This window comes from Rana temporaria, chromosome 4, assembly GCF_905171775.1.
Source record: "Rana temporaria chromosome 4, aRanTem1.1, whole genome shotgun sequence".
Classification (NCBI taxonomy): domain Eukaryota; kingdom Metazoa; phylum Chordata; class Amphibia; order Anura; family Ranidae; genus Rana; species Rana temporaria.
In genome coordinates this window covers 34,840,622-34,853,103 of record NC_053492.1, presented here as the reverse complement: position 1 = coordinate 34,853,103, position 12,482 = coordinate 34,840,622, and the positions used below count along the sequence as shown (strand labels likewise).

General features: G+C 43.0%; 1 protein-coding gene across 2 annotated transcripts in view; it reads right to left on the bottom strand.

Annotated features, from left to right (window-relative positions):
- Positions 1-12,482, bottom strand: part of LOC120936109 (C-type lectin domain family 2 member D-like) — a 67,172-nt gene that overhangs the window by 16,436 nt on the left and 38,254 nt on the right. The window contains exon 1 of one of the 2 annotated variants that reach the window (XM_040348225.1): positions 1,400-1,744. The exons of the other annotated variant lie outside the window; for it this stretch is intronic. Within the exon in view, the coding sequence (XP_040204159.1) occupies positions 1,400-1,558 (159 nt within the window). The 5' untranslated portion in view covers positions 1,559-1,744. Of the gene's footprint in view, positions 1-1,399; positions 1,745-12,482 lie in introns of those variants that run through there. 2 annotated transcript variants of the gene reach the window in all.

Genomic DNA, 12,482 nt, shown 5'->3' with positions numbered 1-12,482 from the left:
CGACAGCCTAACAAGGAACTCGACGAGGAAAACGATGTGTTTCGCCCGTCGAGTTCCTTGGTCGTGTGTACGAGGCTTCACAGATACAACTGGCCCTTTTGAGGGCAATCATAATGCTGATGCAACCCATGATTAAATTGAGTTTGGCACCCCTGCTTTACGCCATGATATTGCCTGTGTTGGCATGCCCAGGCATGACCATGTAGCTATGCATGTGTGGTGGCCTCGGGGCATTTGCAACCAGGGTACATGTAGTCCTTTATATGGAGGGATCAGGAAGAATTTCTAAGTGATGAGTAAGTGCCCCTCATCTGGAAGCCTTCTGTTCAACCTGTACATACAAATGGCATTACATTTAATAATGCTTACTACTTTAAGCATAGGTCTAGCCCAAACCCTTTTGTTCAAGTTTGGATAGAGTTTCTAGATTTCACTTCTCAATAATTCCTTTCATTTACTGTCCTGGTAATGACAGAGCTGTGGAGACATCTACAACCTCAATGCTGAGCTTCCAGCACGCAAAACACACCGAGATTCAATTATTATTATTCTGTAATATAGGATTGATATGGCACCAAAAGTTTGTGCAATGCTTTACAATATAAAAGGGAGACAATACAATTCAATACAAGAGGGTTAGGAGGGCCCTGATCCTGCGAGCTTACAATCTAATAATTACAAATATACATGCTTTTTGTATTTAAACAATGGGAGTTATTTACGAAAGGCAAATCCACTTTGCACTAAAAGTGCAAACTACAAATGCAAAGTGCACTTGAAATTGCACTCAAATTGCACTTGGAAGTGCAGTCGCTGTAGATCTGAGGGGGACATGCAAGGAGAATAAAAAACAGAATTTTAGCTTGCACATGATTGGATAATAAAATCAGCAGAGCTTCCTTACGTTTCAGATCTACCCCTCAGATTCACAGCGACTGCACTTTCAGTGCAAAGTGGAGTTGCCTTTTGTAAATAACCCCCATTGTCTCCTTATTCCAAAGTTTAGCTTTAAGACGGGTAACGATAAAGATGCTTTTTTTTCCCAGTAGAGTAGGGGAAGGCTCGAGCCTCTAAGGACATTGTATCACTGCCTGCATCCCTGTTTGAGATTTATCCTCTTTTCCTGTACAGTAAAGATGTTGTCACCAAGACAAGCTTCAGGATAAATCTCTCCAACAGGGCCTGAGATTCTAACACTTCCCCAAAAATGCAAATAGACACTTTAATTTAGGTATAGTACCATTTATAGATTATAAAATCACTCCATGTACTGTATGTCCACCAAGGATTGTCCTATAGTAGGGTTATTAATGAAGCCTTCTATACTGTAGGTCACCTGTATAAAGGAGATAATATGGAGATCTATAGAGAAATGTAACTATGAAGAAATGCCACTTACCAAGCACAGTTTCGGAGCTTCAGGGTCTGAGGACGCGGGTCCATTGCCATTTTGTTTGGGTGATCCTGTACTAGCTTGCGAGTAGCTGGGAGATGAACTCATGTCTGCAGAACATGAGGACTGACTTACAGCTGTACTGTAACAGAAGCTTTTTTTCATGCAGGTGACGCGCCTTGACTTCAGACACACCTTTTTTTTCCCCCTTCCTTGGCATTAGTGTTTCCCAGCTGTAGTGCTATTTATTGTGACGCCCGCATGCAGAACCGGATTAATCTCGCTGGTATTTTGAAATAAACATTGTTGTCAAGAAATCACATACCTAGATGTCATGCCGCTAAATATAAAATTAGTACTGGAGTGATTTTGATTTAATTTCCCAACAGTTTATTTAATTTAGTATTTTTTTTTTTTTTTGTGTGTGTATGTGATTGTCATTTACATACTGCTCCTTGAAATATATTATTCAGAATTTATTTCTGTAGTCTTTTATTTTATTTTTTTTGTGTGTGTGCGACATAAAATAACGAGGCCAATGAGGGGCCAATTTTGGTAAAAGAACAGGCCGAGAATAGTTGAAAGGAGCCAAGATTAACTGGTTACGACCCGGACCAATATGCAGGTTAAGGACCTTGCCCCTTTTTGCGATTCGGCACTGCGTTGCTTTAACTGACAATTGCGCGGTCGTGCGACGTGGCTCCCAAACAAAATTTGCGTCCTTTTTTTCCCCAGAAATAGAGCCTTCTTTTGGTGGTATTTGATCACCTCTGCGTTTTTTTTTTTGCGCTATCAACAAAAATAGAGCGTCAATTTTGAAAAAAACCCAATATTTTTAACTTTTTGCTATAATAAATACCCCCAAAAAAGATATAAAAAAACATATTTTTTCCTCAGTTTAGTGCGATACGTATTCTTCTACCTATTTTTGTTAAAAAAAATATCGCAATAAGCATTTATCGATTGGTTTGCACAAAATTTATAGCGTTTACAAAATAGGGGATCATTTTATGGCATTATTATTAATATTTTTTTTTACTACTAATGGCGGCGATGAGCGATTTTTTTCGTGACTTCGACATTATGGCGGACACATCGGACACTTTTGACCCATTTTTGGGACCTTTGTAATTTTCACAGCGAAAAGTGCTATAAAAATGCACTGATTACTGTGAAAATGACAATGGTAGTGAAGGGGTTAACCACTAGGGGGCGCTGTAGGGGTTAAGTGTGACCTCATGTGTTTTTCTAACTGTAGGGGGGCGGGGCTGGACGTGTGACATCAGTGATTGTTGTTTCCTATATCAGGGAACAGACGATCACTGACACTGCCACACAGAAGAACGGGGAAGGTTTGTTTACACTCACCTCTCTCCGTTCTTCAGCTAATGTGACCCAATCGCGGGACACCCGCGGCGATCGGGTCCGCGGGTCCCGCGGGCGCGGTCACGGAGCTTCAGACCGGGTTTGCGAGCATGGCTCCCGCGACGTGCTCGCGACCCACAACTGGGCTCTTAAAGGGGACATATATATACATCCCTGTGCCCAGCCGTGCCATCCTGCCGACGTATATCATCGTGCGGTGGTCCTTAAGTGGTTAAAGGAGAAGTACAGCCAAAGCTGTACTTCTGTGGATCACAGGAGTGCAGTTCGTTCTGCAGCACAGAGACACGTTTTCAGCAGACAGCAGGCCAAAGCCCGCTGTCAGCTGATGTCACAGAGCTGGTCTAGGCTCAGGCAAGATTGCGACAATGAAGTCGGGATTCGCCCACATGCCTCGACCCTCATCCAGCTCAACCTTTCAGCAAACCGCTGAGGCCCCGTACACACGGCCGAGGAACTCGACGTGCTTGGCACGTCGAGTTCCTCGTCGAGTTTTGGGATGAAGCCGCCGAGGAGCTCGGCGGGCCGCCTTCTCCCATAGAACAACGAGAAAATAGAGAACATGTTCTCTATTTTCTCGTCGAGTTCCTCGGCGGCTCCATCGAGCCAAAACTGTACAGACGACAGAGTTTCTCGGCAGAATCCGGGTTTTGACCGAGTTTCTCGGTGAATTCTGCCGAGAAACTCTGTCGTGTGTACGGGGCCTCAGAGTCAGCCCCTTCCGCCCCCTCCACAGCCCAGCGCTACAGTGAGCGAGGGGGGGAGCTGTGAGAACTGAGCAATCGGCAGTGTTTGATTGCTCTTTTCTCAGTGTTAAATGCTGCACCCACCTAGATACATGTGGACAAATTGATTCCCAAAGTTCTTTTTTTTTTTTTTTTAAGTATTTTTTGTAGTATTTTTTAACAAATTACAAATACATTTTATCAAAATCACAACTACAATAGCAAAAAGTCAAACATAGAATACAACATAATACCACAGCATTTCATTCCTGGAAAGGAAGCCTTCCCATGCTTTCAGTGCCTTCAGCACAATTACTAAAAGCACAATTCAAGAGAGATTTGGTAAAAATGTTTAAAAGGTTTCAAAAACACTTATAGATATAACAAAATGGAAAGGTTTTTTTTGGGACTTTAAAGTGAGGCACACTTGGTAAGAGAAATTTTAAAAATTGTTTAATTGGTATATAAGCAAAGTAAGTCATGAGTATTTTATCTATATACAAGGCAATGGCATAGAAAAAAAAGAAGAATTCATGTATGTACATGCACGCATCTGAAATTGCATAGTATCCTGTGGAAGTAACTAGTATAAAAAGCCAAATGCTTATCGAGTAATAGATACAAATGGGTTATAGGCAGGGCTTTTTTTCTGGGGGAACTTGGTGGAACTCAGTTCCACCACCTTTGGCTCAGACCCTTGGGTGCCTGCTCACCACAATCACTTGTAAACACAGAAGTCGGGGTTCTGTGTTTACAAGTGACAGCTCTGCACTCTGTGTACTGAAATTCTGGTATGTAATGCCCCTTTTAAGGCCCTCCTACTATTTGATGTGATTTGGAGGGTGCGTGTAGGGGGAGGGGTTTTGTGGGGTTGCGGTTAAGTTCCAGCACCTATTGTTTGAGAAAAAAAGCCCTGGTTATAGGATACAAATGAATCACAGTTGAGGTCAAGCTATGTGTTGTAGGAACAGAGCCAGCAGCACCCTACTTGATTGCGGAGGAGAGGTAATCCACATGCTTACCACATCCTTACAGTGGATGTAAACCTGAAAACCACAAATTAAGTCAATACAGTTGAATAGATATTACTGGGTTGTCAGCACCCGGGGCAAGGCAAGTAATTTGTACTCCCTATTTGTGCCAGGAGTAACTAGCTTACAAAACAGCACATAGAGTGAATTAGTATTAACGTTTTTTTGGAGATGCCCCTTTTTCATCTCTCCCGTTGTTTCCCATTATTTGAGCGTTATGCTAAAACTTACATATTATACTTGTGTCCTTCTGCAGATCTTACCCCACTACGCATCCGCCCCTGAAGATTGGCAATAATGCCATGAAAGGCGTCTCAGGCTTACACAGATGCTACATGTTTCAGTTTTAGGACCAACCTTGGGTTTAATGATTCTATTTTCTGAGGATTTTTTTAATAATGCGAGGAATAAGTTGTTATACAATGTTTATGGTTTTTGCATCATGCTTTTTATATGCTCATTGTCATGTATGTTTACTACTATGCATACATTCAAAATCGCATGCTCTGCTATGTGTTTTAGATATATAAACGCATCCATATTACACTGTCTTATCCTTGAGTCCTCTCATGCATACCTCGTTTAAAGTCCCAGTCAAAGTCCCAACCAAAACTACCAATAATGTACAGAGAGTCCATATGCTATAAAATGTTAGAGCCCCGCTCCCCCTCACCTTTCTCTGGGCACAGCTACAGTAACACTCCCGAAGGCCCGAAGATGGGGAACAGAGCCAACACCAGCAGGCTGCCATAGGCCCAGCGATGTATCTTGGCCTAGGCCGACAAGGCCTAGGCCTAGGGCGGCACTTTGCAGGGGGCGGCACGGCCCGGGCACCAAAGCCGCCCCCCGCACGAAAAAAAAAAGACCCCCGATCTGTCCTTTTATCATGTAATCGTTCCCGCGACCGCCTTCCGGCTCCCGCATAAATATAGCCCCTGGCGCGGCGGGCCTGTATCGTGGCACTACATGGGGCGTACTTGGCCAGGGGGAGGGAGCGACTGACGCCCGCATTAAAAGGCCAGTGATTGGCCAGACCGGGTGCATGTCATACCGGAGGCAGAGCCGGCTGGCCCTGAAGTGTCTGGACTCTGCAGGATACATGGTAGAGGCCGGGGCAGATGAGATGGAAGCCAGGCTGCATATAGGTTTAGGCTTGGAGCGATTTTGCCGCCCTCTTTCTCCTGGACCGTCAGGATCTTTTGTGAAGACAGGCAGCAGCAATGCTCTCCTCAGGCTGGTGATCATCCCACCATGGCGTTTGCACAGGTAGGGGAAAAACAGGCAGCACACTCAGTGCACCCAGTAACCAGTTACCAACCAGAATAAAAATAAAAAAACCTTTTCTGCTGTCAGGTTTATATTACAATATGTACAGAGGGGAACAGAGGTGTGGGGGAGGAAGTTACATAGGTGGGGGGGGGGGGGGTACAGAGAGAACAGATATTGGGGGAGGGGTCCAGAGGGGGAACACAGATGTGTGTGTGTGTGGGGGGGAGTGGTGGGAACAGGGGTACAGAGATAAACAGAGGTGCGAGAGGAAGGGGTACAGACATAAACAGAGGTGGGGGGGGGTACAGAGATAAACAGAGGTACGGGGAGGGTACAGACATAAACAGAGGTACAGGGAGGGTACAGCGGTACGGGGAGGGTACAGACATAAACAGAGGTACGGGGAGGGTACAGACATAAACAGAGGTACGAGGAGGGTACAGACATAAACAGAGGTATGGGGAGGGTACAGCGGTACGGGGAGGGTACAGACATAAACAGAGGTGCAGGGAGGGTACAGAGGTGCGGGGAGGGTACAGAGGTGCGGGGAGGGTACAGAGGTATGAGGAGGGTACAGAGGTGCGGGGAGGGTACAGAGATATGAGGAGGGCACAGAGGTGCGGGGAGGGTACAGAGGTATGGGGAGAGTACAGAGGTGCGGGGAGGGTACAGAGGTATGGGGAGGGTACAGAGGTATGAGTAGGTGTGGGGAGGGTACAGAGGTCACATCAGTCCCTGCCCTCAAGGGGCTTACAATCTAAAGTCCCTAACTCGCATTCATACATACACATGTAAGGGCAACAATTTAGACAGGAGCCAACTGGATTGATTGATGTAAGTATGGAGTGAATGGTGCGTGAGTGTGCTAATGTACAGAGAGGAAGAGGTGGAGCTCTAACAGGAAAAGGTGGAGCCTAAAGTGGAAGGGTGTGGTTTACAAATGATAGGGCGTGTCTTAAACAGGAAGGGGTGGGTCATATTTAAATTAGGGGGTGCATGAGTTTAGTCGGGCCTAGGGCAGCACAAAACCTAAATACACCTCTGCATAGGCCAGCACGGTGCCTCTCTATGGAGCTGAGCAGTTTGGCTGTGCCGTTCCAGGGCACCCTGGGTGCTGTCATTATACAATATCATCAAAAATCAATTAAAACAATTCCATCACATTATATTTACAAAATTGTCAAGAATATTACCAGTTCATATAGTGTCTGCCTATCAACCTCCACTTGCTTGTGAGCAGGGGCGCTTTAATGCAAGGATCATAATCCTCCCATATCACGGAGAGAGAGGGGACTTGTAAAAAAAATATACCTTGAATGAAAAAAAAAAGTGCATAGGCAAGTACATACAAAGCCCATTTTCCACTGCTGTACATGTGTGCTCCTCAGCACATCCCTGGTGATTATGTCCATTCTGGGCACTCTGTCCCCCTTATATGTACCCCTTTTGATTACTAAATAAATCCACACTAGTATGGGCATACACTCATTGGAGCTTGGAATTCCACCTCAGGGGGTTCCAATGGCATTCTCTATTGATTCCTGGTGTTTTTCCATAACTGCGAATCCGTGCCACGCCGATGATGTCATTTCCAGTTCCGGCGTTCATGCCAGAAATGCCGTTGACGTCATCTTTGAATGGGGATTTATGGCCATTATCAGGCCAAATGTGATTTTAATAAAGATATGTTATTAAATACCCCTTTCACACCTGCAGACCGCATGTCCGCTTTTTCATCCATCCGTTTATGGATGAAAAAGGAACATACATTGATCCCTATGAGATAGCGGGTGTCAGCGGATGAACATCCGCTGACGCCCAATCTCATCGGTGTCCTCAATCCTCTGATTCTGCAGATGGAGGAAAATCCTATTTTTCCATCCGTCTGCAGAGCGGATTATGTGGACACGGACAGATGGTCCATGTCCATCCAATCCCCCCATAGGGGAGAGAGGAGGTCTGACAGGGTGGTCCCTGCACAGTGTGCAGGGACCGCCATGTCATCTGCCGGCTCAGCGGGGATCAACATAAACATTCTCCGGCTCAGCGGGGATCAACATTTATTCTCTTTTTGGTTGCTGTCAAATCCCATAAGAGTTTTCTTTTAAACCAGACTAACTGTATATGAATATGAATATAGTAAAACATATACAGTAAAACCTTGGTTTGCGAGCATAATTCGTTCCAGAAACATGCTTGTAATCCAAAGCACTTGTATATCAAATGTGTAGGGGTTGTTACAAAGAAAAAGGGGGGATTGGAACAAGATGGGACTTTAAATGTGCCTTTAAGGAGTAAAAAAAATGAAATTCAAAAACATTAATTTATGAAAAAATAGAAAAGTTTATATTATTATTATTATTGTTCGTTGGGGCCTTGGGAGTTGCACAGCAGAATTTCAAAATAATTTCTATAAATGAAATATTAATAAACAGAATATGAATGACATGATATATGAAAATTCAGATACATAATACATGAAATAAAGTATATCATGTCATTCATATTCTGTTTATTAATATTAATTTATAGAAATTATTTTGAAATTCTGCTGTGCAACTCCCAAGGCCCAGACGAAGCGGAATTGTCCACGAAACGCGTTGGCCCTATTGCTTTCACTGTTTGGGACCCACACATTCCATATTCAAAACATCAAGACTGTAAATTCCTTTTATGTTGTTTTTATTTATCAGAATGCACTGCCTGCTGGCAGAACAATAATAATAAAAACTTTTCTGTATTTTCATAAATTAATGTTTTTGAATTTCATTTTTTATACTCCTCAAAGGCACATTTAAAGTCATGCAGCCACCACATATAAGATTTGATAAGCTGCAATATAATAAATGTTTGCTTTTTGGTTTAATACTGCTTTAACTTCATTATTATCACAAAGGGGGCTGACAAGCCTAATGGAGTGACAGATTATGTTTTATGGTCTCCATGCACTCCCCTGCAGCTAATCAAAAACATGGGGACAGGGTGCCTTGACCGAGAGTGAAGCTGCCTTTCCCATAAAGATATATTTTCAATGTTGAAGACATGTGGCCTAGTATGGTTCAGGAGTGGGGGGGGGGGGGCTGGCTATTAAGACCACATGTGTAGATAAGGGTCTGGTATGGATTTTGGGGGAATTTCACATTTTTTTTCCTGATGCCCCCCTTAAAATCCATAACAGACACCAATCAAGGATATGGATCTGGTATAGATTTTGGGGGTAACCAAATTGTTTTTTTTTCCAGACAATAAAAAAAGGACATTATTTCCCTCTCAAAATTCTTGATAAGGCCTCACTACCATGTTGAGAGGAAAATGGTCTGTGGATGTGATTTATCAAAATAAAAATAAATAACAAATAAAGTAAGAAGCCCAAAGTTACCCTGCTTTCCCAGGTGAATGAGTAAGGGGTACATAGCTCCCTTTGTTACTTAGGGGTTGGTTTGCTTGAGGTTGGGAGTGCGGAATCTGGTGCAGCCATGCGAGTTTCACAACTCGCATTCGGCGCTCTATAAGTATTTATTCCAATCCAATTGTGGCCAATCGGCTTCTAACTTCAGCTTCTTTAATTAAGATTTGACAAAAAAAAATGGAGGCTTATTGGTTTCTGTGCGGGGCTGCGCCGGATTTTGCGCTCTCGACTTTTGGTGAATCAACCCATTTGTCACAAAAAGAATACAAATACTAAATAAATAAAAAATACTCTAAAAAACATGGTCTCCCAATGTAAATCAATATCAATTATTTCATCAAGTGATGTATTGTAGATCCAAAGTCAATTACGATGAAAAAGGCCCCAAAGAATTTGCTAGAAGGTAAACACATCATTGGGGAACCTGAGTGACCATATTTGGTCAATAATGCCACCAGGGATTCCCTCAAGCTTGCTCACAATGTAAAACAAGCCAGCAAGCACAAGGCTGTGTATAACAAGGGAAAGGTTTTCAAGGTCTTGCGATAAAAATTGATGGGTGATTATGTATGCAATAAAATTGTGTGACAATCTGTGAATGACCCTTGTGAACCATGTCTGAATTTATCAAGATGCTGTAGAAGCTGCCTTATTTTCAGGTTCAGTAAATTGTCTTTTACTTGCTATCAATTCTATTTGATCTTGGGTAAACTAAGTTTAAATAAATTATTCCCATCCTTGAAAAAGGGGGAAAGAAAAAAGTCCCATCTTGTTCCAACCCCCCTTTTTCTTTGCAACATATTTGCACACTTGTATATCAAAGCATTTTTTTTTTACAGGGTATAAAAGAGAAGAGAGGCACCTCTAAGGCCCCGTACACACGGTCGGTTTGGTCCGATGAGAATGAACCGAAGTTCATTTTCATCGGACCAAACCGACCGTGTGTATAGGCTATCGGTCTGTTTTCCTTCGGTCCAAAATTTTAAAACATGCTTCAAAACCGAACCGATGGACCGCTGCCCCATCGAACCAAACCGATGGTTAGTACAGAAAAGCATCGGTTCAAAACCTGCGCATGCTCAGAATCAAGTCGACGCATACTTCGTTTTATTCAGCACGTTGTGTGTTTTACGTCACCGCGTTCTGACCCGATCGGATTTTGAACTGATGGTGTGTACACATATCGGCCGTACGGCCACTTCATAGGTGAACCGATGAAACTGGTCCGTCGGACCATTCTCATCGGTTTTGTCCGACCGTGTGTACGGGGCCTAGGTGTAGCAATAAGTTTCTAAATGTTGTATCATCATTAAATGTAACCATATTGCTACACTTAGAGGCTCCTCTCTTCTTTTTTGCAAAACGCTCTCAAACCAAGTTACTCTAAAACCAAGGTTTCACTGTACAGTACTATAAACATTGTTACATGTTGCTTTTTTTTTTTTTTTTTCCAGAAAAGTTTTTATTGAAAGTTAATGTCAATACATTCTGATATGCATTACATAAGTAAGTGGTTAATATGACACAAATAAAGTTGGCAAAGAATATCATATAAACCTTACATGTGTACAAAGGCCAAATGAAGAACAACAGATCGTAACCCGTCCCCAACACATGTCTTCTGTACCGAAGGTATATTTGCATATAAAGAAGGAACACCAATAAGGGTCTCATTTATCTAATACCCATCCTAATAAAGTAAACTAGTGAATATAACGTTTAAATGATAAAATAGCTCTTATCGCTCTATCCTTACACATATATCCTAGTTGCAGACATTTAACTAAATAAACAGAGACTATGAGGAGCAATTCCCCGTCCCGTATACCCCCTTCAGAAACATTAGCTGAATACTGGAGAGGGGGGATAGGAACAAGGAGAAGTTCAATAACGCAAACATCTGGTCAAAAACCTAAATGTTTTTAACCTTCTGCTGAAAAACGAGTCCCAGGTAATAGAAACCTCGGGCCTACCTATAATTAAGAAATTCCTTTCCCAGAGGCTTCAAATCCTCCCAATGAAATTATGATTTTATTTCACACTCCGCAGGTGCACGCATTCGTGCACTACCAAGGGGGTTAAAAGAATATGAAAGGAGTTGAAAGACAGAGCAGTGCAAGATAAAAAGTATGTCTATAGCTTTTTTACCAGAAAGACCTCGGTCAGAGAAAACGAAAAAAGATCTAGCTATAAAAGGAATTCGAATCATTAGGTGGGAACCTATGTTGAGTTATGAGTAGTGGGGGTCCTATATAATGTCCAACATCTCCAAATGTGTCTAAATTTTTCCGAGTTGTCATTAGCCTGATGAATCAACCTTTCCATCATCTCTATTTTATCCACCCTCACCTGCCAATCCAACAGTGTAGGCGGAATGGGGTCCTTCCACCGTATCGGGATACATTGAGTAGCCGCATTGATTAAGTGTAATACAAGTGATTTCCGATAGATTGATTGTGGCAGAGAGGTGTGATGAAGAAGATACTGCCCTGGGGTAAAGTCAGGTGTATAGGAGGTAATCTTGGCAATATGCGAATGTACCTCCTGCCAAAAGGGCTGTAGTTTCGAACAGCTCCACCAGATATGTAGGAGAGTACCCACTTCTCCACCACACCTCCAACAAGTCGGTGACACTGTCGGGTAAAATTTGTGTAATTTGCTTGGGGTTCTGTACCACCTGGAATAGATTTTGTATCTATTTTCCTGGGCAGATACATTAATAGAGCCCTTGTGAATGTGGTTCCATATTGAGCTCCAGTCACCATCTGACAATGATACCTGAAGATCAGCCTCCCATTTCGTATGGATAGTGGACATCGCGGTCTCTTGAGGGGTAAGCCACAAATAGATCCCCGAAATAAGGTGACGTTGAGGGGCAGAGGATTCGCACAGCTTTTCAAGGTGTGAAAGATCCCTGCACCATAGATCGGATGTTTGTGAGTTTAGAAAAAAATTTCTAATGTGAAAGTATTTAAAACGTGGGATTTGGAAATCCGGAAATCTCCGAACCATGGCTGAGTGGGATAGAAGTTTGCCCTTATCAAAAAACTGATGTGCTCTCAGTGTGGGGGCTGTCTCGGACCCCCCAAGATTTATAGTATTAATACCTTCTGAAAATCCGGGGTTTAGATTGAGTGGGGTCATAGGACCTGGGTGAGATGCCATGTGTGAGTCCCCACTTGTCTTTCTAAGGCAAGCAAGGGTTGGGCCAATTACGGGGTGGGAAGTACAGGACCTGGGAGTAAATTTTTTGTCTATCCATGGGAGATGTG